We start from the raw sequence: 12,055 nt of genomic DNA, 5'->3' as shown, positions 1-12,055 counted from the left end.
TAAAAAGTAAATTTGATGTTCCTGGATCAGTATTTGAACATTAGAAGTAAAAAAAAATCAGCATCATGCTCAGGGGCTTCTGGAGAACCTTCTTCCTCAATCCTACCTGCATGGCTACATAGTTAGAGGCAGGAAAATCAGCTGATTGAGATGCAAGTCAGTTGTATGTGAAGCAAATACAAGGAGGAATACGTTTATCACTTGTGAAAAATGCCCCAGGCTCATTGTTTAGTAAAAACATCTGGTCACTCTTCAGAGGTGATCAAAACAACGAACAGAAAGTCAGGTTGCAAGAAAATTCCAGGCAGAAATGCCATTAAAAATACTATGATTTCTGCTCTGTGAGGCAGTGGCAGATCACCAATTTAAAAGCCAAATACACTTTTAAGAATTCAGTCCCATGCATATACTTATGTTTCTTTGCGTGTGTGTACATATGCATGTATGTAATAAAAATAGAACAGATTCAGAGAGTCAGCAATTAAAATGTTCAGAGTCAAGGAGAAGCTTTGTTATAAATCAAATCTGAAAGGATTTGGCTTACAGTCAAGAAGTTTAGATAGAGGTCAGTCGAAATTGTGAAAGGACAGATAGTCTTCTAAAGTCTGGTTCAGAAGGGGTGTGGAGGGGTCTGAAGGACAGTTTGGCTAATGTAGCATGTGGATGAAAAAAATGTAGTTTAATGATTTGTTGAACTATTACAAACCCAAACGTTAGTATTGTTGAACTGATGTTTGGGTTTACTGTTTTCCCAAAAGAAAATTGTGGATTGTGAACAGAACTTCAACTTAACAGAGCTGCATTTTTCTTTCAAAACCATTCCCATGGAAACTTCTTAATGATTTCCTCTTGAAATGGTTTCATTTGTAAAGGAAGTATAAGTAATGCATAGAGTGGTGTTTGTCTCATAAGTATAACACTGCAGCAAATGAACACTCACACTAACAAAGTAATGCAGTTTAAAGTGAAAAAGGACTCTTTCTCTTCTTATGTGCACAGTTACATGGTGGAACTCATCACCATGTGACAGTGCCAAGAGCTCAGTAGGACTCAGGAAAGGGTTGGACATTCCTTGTTATTAAGATGCCAGCTGGCTCTCTGATACTGCTGTCATGATAACCACCATGGTATAGGGAAACACATGTAATGTCTCTTTCCCTGTGGTTTGTAGGCCACCAAATATCAGCTTGCAAACATTTAAAGTGTTAATCTTCGTTTGTTTGAGCTGTGTTCATATTTACAAAAAAGTCTGCAATATTTGCTGGACTTCACAGTCCAGTTTAAATTTCTCAGCAGTTTCACATTGGTCTCAGAGGGAATAGCTGCCTCTGCAGCATTAGTCTTGTGTCATGTTTTCCTTTTTTACAAATGATTTTTTTTTTTTTTTCCCTGGCTGGCAGAGAGCAGTCCAAGCCACAGAATCCAGAAACAGACTGCCCCAGAGTATGCCCGCTCCCATCAGGGAAGGGCCTGCCACAGAGCTGGGATCTAGTTTCAAACTCCTGCACAATTTGCGGTTACTTAGAGCCAACATTTTGGTTTAGGCTGGTCTCTAAATATTTGTTGTATGGTTTTATTTATAAGAATAATGACTCTATGTTTATGGGCTACAGCATACAATGTATCTAATGCTTGGTCTTTTATTTTTTTTTAGCTTTCCCTAACTTTCAAGTGCATTTCTACTCTTTAATTTTACACAAAATCTTGGACATTGGCCAGGCAAATTCTTTGTAGTCCATATAGTTCAGGGTCTTGACCAGATTAAAGTTGTCATCAATTTCACCTCCCTCTTCTTTTAATAACATTCCATTTTTTCCCTAGTATGTCTCATGTTTTTAAAAGTTGCCATTCTCTGTGTTCTTCTGCATTTTCTTGAATATTATGCCCTTTTATTTTGTCTCCTGATTTAGGTGAATCTTAGTTTTCTGCATGCTCTTTTTAAGCTCTTTACAATTTAAATTATGGACTTTCTGAATATTTGCTAAGGAGCAGTCTTTTTGTGAGGCTGTCCAGGTGATTCCTTGTCCTCAGGCAATGCTGACTGGCAGCTACAGAGAATCTCCTCAGGGGATTTTAGGAATCTCTTGGTTTCTTCTATACTGAAATTTCAAATTGGATTTTCCTCCTAGGTAATCTGGGATACTGAAAACCCAACCTATTTTTTTTGCTTTCAAGGTGATAGTAGTACAACATCAAACACTGAGTCCCAAGTTTTGCTACTTCATTGGGGTTTATTCTTCTGAAATATGATTGCCAGAAGCCTTTGATGGGAAAGGTTATGCTTATAAAATACTTTCAAGCAAACACGTTATCTCCATCCAGAGATGGAATAGTTTATAGAACAGGTTTTCGGTTGACATCTGTTTGATGGGATATTTTTAGTTGTGAAGGATAATCTAAAGCATAGATTGATGAGTTGCAGGCACTTTTCCTGAGAGAATAGGATGGGGTTGGGAATGAAGTCTGCAAGGAAACCTTATTATGTGACACTGCTCAGAACACTTTTGGTCACCTAGCTTACACTTCTGTAATGAGAATTTGTATTTGGCAAGGATGACTTAAGAGCCCAACAGCCAGCACCTCCATTTTTAGCTGAGGCAGCTCAAAACTGGAGGTAGTCTCTTGAATGTCTGGTTCTAGACTGTTATGTTGGCAAAATGTGTAAGTTTTCTTTTTCTCAGCGTTCATAAAAAATTCAATAGTTTGTGAGATGAAAAAATCACTTGAAAGGTTAACTGTGGCTTACATTATTTATTTTGGCTGGGGCAAGAGTTAACTTTTGAGGGCAAATCCCCAGGGCTAAGTATACTAGTAAACTCCAGCTGCTTTGTACTTCTTTGCCAATATTGAGAACCCATAAACCAAATTTAACTTGTTGGTTAAACCAGGTTTACAGCTGTTTTGCATTGCTGGAGTGGAGCAGAGCAGCTGGAGCATACCAGGGAATCAGGGTGATTTTTTTTCTGTGCTGGGTCTTGCATCCCTTTGTTGAGTCTTACATGGAATAAGCTGAGGCAGAGGCAGTTAGTTTCTTGGCAGTGCACACCCAAGTTGATGCAAGACTTGCACTTAGAGCCAAAGCCACCGTGTTCTTCTGCTTTTGTGTTTGCTTTTGCATTCTCCTACTAGATGTGCTTGCCATGGGGATATAGATGTGTAGTAATTCCACGTCTTTGTTTTGGTAAGGGCAGCCATCGGTTTGAGTGTATTTTACAAGTTTTGCTGACTCAAGTAATCTTATGAAAACACCGTATAAAACTATAATTCAGGAGACTGAAGAAGCCCTTGGGGTTAAATTGCCAGAGGAATACTTGACTTCAGGATCAGCTTGTTTCTCATTGATTTCACTTGTGACTGTATCACATCTCTTTATTTGTTTATGCCACATTTTCTCATCTATACAAAGTCTTCTTTGATTTGTCCTTCTGAGTTGTCTTGTTATCAATGCCATTTTGTCCTGCTGTGGTTTCATAAAAGGGTCTTAGGCTGGAAATTAATTCTTGCATGTTTCTTTTAGCTGTCTGAGATTGCAATGCAGCATGAGTATAAATGAAGTTCTTGATTTGGTCAAACCTGTACTGTCTTCAGATTAGTAAATCCTGATATTGGTTGCAACTTGTAGTCAGTAATGTAATACTAATAAATGTTGTTGAGGGACAGACTAGATGATCTTTAAATGGTCCCTTCCTACCCAAACCATTCTATGACTCTATTATCAGTAATAAACAGGTTACAAATTCTAGCTGTATGTAGTTGACAACAGGCCTAATGCTGGAAGAAAGCACAATGAATGTAATAGGGTATGTGAACGAACGTAAAACAGTTCAGGAGGATAAGACAACGTGTAAGAACACCTGCTGAATGATCTTTATGTTATTTGTTGTGTGCAGCATGTGCATATGGTTACAATCGCCTGGGAAGTGTTTGGAAACCTTTGCCTACAGCAAGATAATTGCTGGATCAGCTGCATAAATGCAACCATGCTAATCTGAATGGCTCTGTTGAACTCCAGCCTGCCTCACCTCTGCTGCTCCTGCTGCCACAGCTGGACTTCTTGTGGAATTTTGAAATTACTGAGGTCTTTGTTTTAGCTTCTGCCCAACTATTAGTTATCAGGGGAAAACAGTTGTATATCTGAAGTAGCTGCGCCAGCAGCCACCACACCATGACCAGATAAACTTCCACTCTTCCAAACTGTTTGGATTTAGTTTATATTCTTGAGTTTATATTCTTTCCATTTCATAGGATTGTGATATTTTGTATCCAGATTACAGTAATGTCACACTGCTGTACGCCGGGCTCTTATGCTTCTGATTTTGTGGGGTGGCAGTGACCTGTTTGAAAATTAGAAGTCTAAACAGAACCATGAGATCTGCCTGCAACCGGCTGCCAAAGCAAGGGGTCCACTCTTAATTTCAGCTGAGTTCCCAAATCATGTCTGCTCATGCATGTCTAGAATTTTTTATCTTCTTTGTGGTCTGCAGATCCTGATTGCCAGCAAATTGACTGCAGGGCAGAGGGAAGGACCACCTGTTGCACTAAATGTTCACTAACCTTCCAAACAAAAATAAACAGTTAAAAAACCCCAAACCAACCCTAGCAGCTTGTAACAGCTGCCACATTCCACCCAAGAGAAATCTGTATGCTAATGGAATCTGACAGGATCTACATTAGACATTTACAAGTATGCAAATAATTTAAAAAAAAGAAAAAGAAAAAGAAAAAGAAAAAGAAAAAGAAAAAGAAAAAGAAAAAGAAAAAGAAAAAGAAAAGGAAAAAGAAAAAGAAAAAGAAAACGAAAATGAAAAAGAAAAAGAAAAAGAAAAAGAAAAAGAGAAAGAAAAAGAAAAAGAAAAAGAAAAAGAAGGGAAAGAAAGAAAAAAGAGAGTAAGTCTTTTGGGCTCCTCTGGGTAGGTGGTGTTTTGTGTATATAAGGTTTTTGTCAGTGTTCTCACTCCTGTAGTTTACATTCTTTGATACCTTGAAGTGAAACATTTATTGAGTGCATGAGCTGCATGATATGGCCAAGGACTAAACTGAGCTCTTTTTGTTTTATTGGTTAAATAAGGGGAGCAGTATCCCTGCTGTGTTCCAGATGCAGAGAAAATTCTGCTGAAGATCCATGTATGAAGTTGCTTGGAAAATTAATGTCTTTTAATGTCTCACATGCCAGTTAGCCTTTTGTGCCAGACTGACAAAAAAGCAGGGAATGTACCATAAGGAATACCAAGCAGCTGAGTTATAGAAAGATGTCAGACAGCAGCAGCAGCCCACTGTTCTGTGTAAAAGGGTTCTGATCCAAGAACACATAATGTTAGGGGTTTATTTTCCATCATCTTGGGACACTCAGTGGGGATGCTGACCTCAGAGTCACCATGCTTGTGAGAATAGTGTTTTCCCTCCTATCTGCCAACAAGAAGCCTGGGAATTTGTGGATCAAAAGAAATTATGAGTTGAGGATTTCCAGGGCAATCTGGAGACAGTAGAAATGGCAAAGGGGTCAAGAAAGAAAAAATCTGAACTAGTTTAATGTGTTCCTCTGTAATCGCAGCAACAGACGTGGTATCCCTGCAAGCTCTGCAAGTGACCCTGTGTTTTTTTTGGCAGGCTTAAAGGTTGCTGAAAGTGCTGAGAAATTTCATCTCCTCCAGGTCCAACATTGTTGAGTTGCAGTAGCTGGGTATGTGGTCAGTGTGGTAAGAAGGGATGATAGGAAGCTATCCAATAGGGGAATAGAAAGGAAACAGCCTTTTTTCATTGTCAAAAAAACACTTGGTCAGTCTGTTTGTCCAGCAAGCTGGACAAGGGACAGTATTTTGGAAACTTCTCTCTGTATCGTTTCTGGGGACAATGTATTAGTTTGGACGAGTTAAGCATTGGCATTCCCCTAAGGTCACCGAGTCCTCCTCCACCCAGACCAAAATGGCTGTGTTTTTTTTCTGACGACACATCACTCCATAGAACAGCAGAAATAATTGATGGAAACATCAGATGGGAAAAAAAAAAGAGTGGAAATAGATGGTTTTATAAGACATCTGTTAGAAGGAGGAAATTAAAGAGGCAGAGAGGCAGAGTGCTATTAACTGTGCAGTCAGCAGGGACTTTGGAGATGTTCACCTCAATAGCTATGTTGCAGCAAGTAGGGCCCTTCTTCAAGCAAACAGGTGAGGTAAGGACCTTGTAGAGAAAAGAAGGTGAGATTGGAAAGTACAAGTTCATGGGTGCCTGTAAAAGCAATGAGGAATTTTTGGCCTGAGGCTCTCTTAATTGAAAATCCAGTTGAATACTGTCAGTTTAGAATCCTCAGTTGCATCTACTCCACTTCTGCTAGTTGCCAGCAGTGGATGCGATTGGTTTTGAAGTATCCTTTCTCAAGGACTGTACTCTACAGTAGGAAGAGAAAACCATAAAATTGTTTTAATTGCCACCTGCTTATGTAGTGCCAATCCCAATCTGTACCTCAGGGTGTTCACAGGCATGTTCTATTTTGTTGGAGCTTAGGAGCTATTCCTCAATTCTCCTGTGCTTAGACCAACATAAAGTAGAAGTAATATCTTTGAGCTTGGTGAAGTTGAACCCCTTTGAAGCTGGCACATGAAGAAAATCGAGCTACCAGTTCAAATTCCTGAAGGAAACTCAGATCTTCTTCCTGTCTTGTTTCATTGTGAGCAAGTTATGTGCAGCAGAGTGGCTTGAGCTGTGCTAGCTGCCAGCAGCCACAATTAATTACCATATATCGAGACTGGTTCACCCTTCACCACTCTGCATGTTACTCACTTACAGATGTTGACACCTTTCTCTTGATTAATTCAGAATCCTAACACGTGTAAAGAACTCTCATTAAGAGTCATGGAGTCTTACAGAGCTGGATGTCATTAGGGATGACTTTCATGTGTCAGCTATGCTGAACTTCCCTTGAATTCCTTGGGTCTGGAATGACCTCAGTGTTTCCAACTGGATGACACCATTCAGGAGGACTTAGCTCAAGAAAGACTGAAGAAAGCAAAAAACTCGTATCAGTGCCTACTGAGACTGAACTAAGAGCAGCAACTCTGGTGACTCTCCCATTTCCAAAATTGGAGGAACAAGAGATACTTGCTGTCCTGTGCACTAATTTGGGGGTAATTACAGATTTAAGGGCACAAAATAATACTGTCTTATCCGTCATTAGTGAGCTACTTTTGCAATTTTTTATTTGTGCTAGCATGGAAAATTATATCCAAGGTTGTTGCCCTCCTTTCACTTCCATTCTTGTCAAAAAATCCCTCCAAAAGTCTGGAAAAGTTAGTGGAGTGATATCAGCATCAAATCAGTGAGAGCAGGCTTTAGCCTCTGATAATTAATTTTCTGCAACATGCAATTCCAGTCAGTTCCCTGGGGTCCCCAAAGCTCCAGCCACATGCCCAGTTTGAAAGACTGCCCAGGAAATGCTGGAATGATGTGGGGAGAGCTTCTAGCCAAGTGCCATCTGTTGGCCATTTACCATACTGCTTCAGGGGACTCTGGAAGTTTCTGAGTGCCTGAACCAAGCACAGGTGATGTGACCTAAACCAGTCTCTTGATTCAAACCTGCAGTTTAGTACCTCATTTCAGGAAGAGGACTGCATAATGGAAGCTTTTTCCTAAGTCCAGTCTCTTCAGACTCCCAGCCTAGTTTACCTTTATTTTCCTAGGACCTCAGAGAAGGTGCAAGACTCTTGGTTAATGGCTCAGCACATGAGTATGAAAAGGTCTTGCTGTGATTTGTCTTGCCTTTTGTTGAAGGATAAAGTGATTAGCCATCACTAGCAAAACAAATGTCCTAAGCACAGTGACCCCCACTCAGGCTTACCTGCTCTGACCCTTTGAGGCAGAATAATTGGAACTAGAGGAAGCAGATTCAGTATCAATTTGCTCCTACATCACTGGGCACCTGAAGCAGGGAGAAAATGTCTCAGCCCCTCTGTACTGTCAGATTGATTCTCTGTCATGTTGTCGCAGAATCTCAGCAGGTTATCTCATATAATGTTGAATAGCTAGTGTCAAGGATGTCAGTTCTGGGTGTAGTACTGGTCTCCATATAACAATCCTCTGTTGGTAGGTTTTGTGTTATTTCTTTAGAGAGATGGACCTACTATTGCTTAAGCCCGACTTAGGACTCAGTGGGAGAGGTAAAGGATCCCATGTTCAAAGTGAATTTGGAACAATACATGCTGAACCTTTCCAATGTCCTACAGAATTTCTGCATTGCAGTGGTGGATTGTTTAAACTGTTGGCAGAGTTTACTGAAAAAGTCCTTCAAAATGTCCACTATCCAATGACATATCACCTAGAGTTCTCACAGAAGATAAGTACTTCCTAAAGTCACTTGGGGCTGGAAGTTTCTCAGATCCTGTCAGCCAGTTTATGTCCATACTGCAGCAGTATGAATTTTCTAGAAGTGTTTAAATGTGACAGGAGGTGCGGCTGGTGCTTCTGCAGGTGACATCTTCACCCCCAGCCTCTTCTTAACTACAGCCCTCTGCACTGATGTGGAAGCTGCTCCACAACACACTGTCTCTCAGAAACACTGTAAATCTGAGACTCAGCCTGCATGACCTCAGGGTTATTAAAGAGTTTCTGGCATTTGCTTGGTATGGAAGGAATTTTAGCTGGGGTGATTTCATCGCATTTTTAACAGATTGTTACTTTTTGTCTCCTTAAGTTTCCCCTGCAGACAGACATATCCCTGTCATTCTTCAAGTGCAGAGAATACATAACTATGCTGTTTTACTCCTTCACTGGGATGCTTGTACTTACATGACCAATGAAGACACTCTAAAATATTGTTTCTGTACCTTCTTTGAATTCCACACAGCTCTTCTTGAGACAGTGGACTGAGTGCTTCACATCACTTCATTCCTCTGTCAGTCATCTATCTAATACTGGTGCCAATTTGTTCAAAATCAGATTCAAAGCATAAACACATTGCTTTGCAGAATATTTCGTGAGTTGTTTTTACATAACGTAAGCATGCACCCTGTTGCAAAATAGCACTGCTATTTGCAAAATTCCATCTCAGCCCTGCCATATGAGAACTACCTAATACATACATGAGAGATCTTTGTGAAGAAGTGGCCACCTGGCTCAATATGCCAACCTGGACTTTTAAACTAGTACAACTTCACTTTTTGTTTGTTTGCGTATTTTTTGAGCAAGCCTTCTTTTTCTCTTCCACCAAGAAAAGTGGTTGTCACCTGCTCTTTTCTGCAGTCTGCTTCGATTGCTTTCCCTGGTAACATATTCCATATGTTTACTATCTCCCCTTTTTGTACTTCAATAGCCTGGAGCATTCACCTCACCAAAAGCTGCACGGTTATTTTCCCAAGAAATATCATTGTTTCAAAAAATATATTATGGGAGCAAATAAAGCACATTTCCAAAATGGTGCTGCCAAATAGCAAAATAATAATAATAAAAGCTCATTATTTCTGATGACAAGAATATGAAAAGAAAAAAAAAGAGTGTTATTTAAAAATAACCAACTCTTCAATAGTAGTGTGGCAGTATATTCAACTAAATGGAATGTAGTTTTCCAGTGAGCCCATCTAATCCTGGATTGAAAGGATGGGTTGAATTATTATTATTATTTTAATTTCTATTTTTTAATCTCTATTTTGTACTTCATTCCTAGCATTATGGTGATGTTTGTTACTGTTTTTATTTTATGTTGAAGATCCTTTTTCCAGCTGTTTCTAAAATTTTACAAAAATGCCAGATGTCATGTTGAAAACCCAAATCCCTTTATCAGGCCATAAATCACAACAAACCATGAATATATATGTGTATGTGTGTATATATATATATATGTTAAGCCATTGTACTGTTCTTTAGCACTTCCCTTGTTGGCTTTCCTCTTTCCTCCCTTTACCACTATTCACAGCAGGTAGAACTGAAGTCTCTTACCTGGCATGTTTGCTTTGCAGACTCAGAGCAGAGCACTGGGTCAGACACAGAGGTGCTGGCAGAAAGGACGTCCTGCTCATTTGGCTCCCATTCTGACCTTACATCTGGTGGCTCAGGCCCTCAACCTCCTCCACCTTCATCCATGGAAGAGATCCAGGTAGAGCTGCAGTGTGCTGACCTCTGGAAAAGATTTCATGACATTGGGACAGAGATGATCATCACGAAAGCAGGCAGGTAAGATACCTCTGGCTTTCTGTCTAGTTAAAAAAATAATACCAAAACAGATTAAAAAAAGAAATAAGAGTCACCCCTCTCTCCATTTTTTTTTTTTTTTCATGATAAGCCAAATGAATAAATATGCAGGAAAAATTATGTGGCTTTCACAGCTGTATCCCCTACTATCTTTCTTAAGACAGGTAAAGTTGTTTCATGTTACTACTTGGATCAGTGGCTCCAAAGGAGAACTGGCAGCTGCAGGAAACTATTGAGGATAGTCCTTCCTTTGAGCAAATAAATCAGGAAATTATAACTATGCTGTTGGCTGTACTGAATTTAAGACGGGTTATGAACTTGGTGGTGAGCCACTTGAGTTTTCTTTCAAGTTCCCAGTTCATGAGCCACTTGATTTAATCTCAAACGCAGTTAAATTCAATCTCACCTTTGCACCAAATGCATGACTTCCTGCAAATCTAAATAGATAACATGTTAATGGCTTCCTGTATCAAAAACGTGTGGGCTTCGTGCTTCCATCTGCTATTGCAACAGCTACCAGGTCAGCTGAGGTGAGGAAGAGTCACTAAATAAGCCAGATTTTTTTTAAAAAAGAAAACCTCACCCTGCCGTGCCCTCAGCCAGGGCTGGGACCTTCACAGCTGCCTACTATTAAAAAAAAAAAAAAAAAGAAAAGGAAAAAGGAAAAGGAAAAGAAAAAGAAAAAGAAAAAGAAAAAGAAAAAGAAAAAGAAAAACAAAAAGAAAAGGAAAAGAAAAAGAAAAAGAAAAAGAAAAAGGAAAAGGAAAAGGAAAAGGAAAAGAAAAAGGAAGGGAAAAAGGAAAGGGAAAAGAGAAAGAAAAGGGAAAAGAGAAAGGAAAAGGAAAAGAGAAAAAAGGAAAAGGAAAAGGAAAAGGAAAAGGAAAAGGAAAAGGAAAAGGAAAAGAAAAAAAAAGAAAAAGGAAAGGAAAAAGAAAAAGAAAAGGGAAAAGAAAAAAAGAAAAAGAGAATGAAAAAGAAAAAGAAAAATGAAAAGAAAAAGAAAAACAAAAAGAAAAAGAGAAAGAAAGAGAAAAAGAAAAAAGAAAAAGAAACAGAGGCTAGAGGTCCGTTTGCGCAAGCACGGCTAGAAGCTAGCTGTAACCCTCCAGCTCCCTCCAGCTGGGAAGGGATGCTCATCCCCGGTGGAGGTCACAGCCACCTCCCGTCCCCCCTCCCCAGGAGCTTCCCCCGCCGCCCAGCAGCGGGAGCGGGACGTCAGCACCATGGACAGGGCCGGCCGCGGGCAGCCCGCCCCGCCCGCCCCAGCAGGACGCGGGGGCTGCCCGCAGGGGCTTGGGGGTTTTCTGGGGGGGAAAGACGGTGTTCTGCTCCTCGCAGTTTTGTTTCTTGCCTGTGCTCTCACCAGTTTGCCAGAAAAGCTGGAAGGGCTTGTTCTACGTTGCTGGGAAGTGAGCGCTATTGCTCTGGAGCCCCAGGAAGTCTGGAGAGTTGAAGGAAAGTTGTAGCAGATGAAAAACCCAGGTTAAGAGCTGAAGAGGGTTATCAGAACCGGATTAGTTCCTGGTTTTAGAGATACGATTTGTTTGCCCCAGGAAGCATCTTGCATCAGTACAGAGTGGGTTGCTGGTTTTGCCCTTCTGCCTCAAATGGAAGATGCAAAGTAACAGGAATTCTAACACTTGCTACTACACAACACGTTTTCTCTGGAGACGTCAGAGCAGAGAAAATCATGATTATCCTTTTGGTTTTTTTAATAGGGGGTGAAGTTGAGACCTAAGCCGATTAAGTGATCTGTCCAGCATCGTTAAATATGACACTGGCAGAACAAAGTTCCTGGCTTCCGACTTTGTTGTCCTGGTTCCCAGGTCATGGCATCTCAGCAAATTAAAATAATAAATTTCTACCTGTTGGATTAGCT

The 12,055-nt window shown here is 40.2% G+C and overlaps 1 protein-coding gene across 3 annotated transcripts in view; it reads left to right on the top strand.

The window, feature by feature from the left end:
* Nucleotides 1–12,055, top strand: part of TBX15 (T-box transcription factor 15) — a 100,364-nt gene that overhangs the window by 47,201 nt on the left and 41,108 nt on the right. For all 3 annotated transcript variants that reach the window (XM_051608437.1, XM_051608436.1, XM_051608438.1), the window contains exon 2: nt 9,945–10,158. In XM_051608437.1, coding sequence (XP_051464397.1) covers nt 9,945–10,158 — 214 coding nt within the window. The remainder of the gene's footprint in view (nt 1–9,944; nt 10,159–12,055) is intronic.

Source organism: Apus apus, chromosome 1 (assembly GCF_020740795.1).
Source record: "Apus apus isolate bApuApu2 chromosome 1, bApuApu2.pri.cur, whole genome shotgun sequence".
NCBI classification, from domain to species: Eukaryota; Metazoa; Chordata; class Aves; order Apodiformes; family Apodidae; genus Apus; species Apus apus.
The sequence above is the reverse complement of the archived record's forward strand: the minus strand, read 5'-3'. Positions and strand labels throughout refer to the sequence as shown.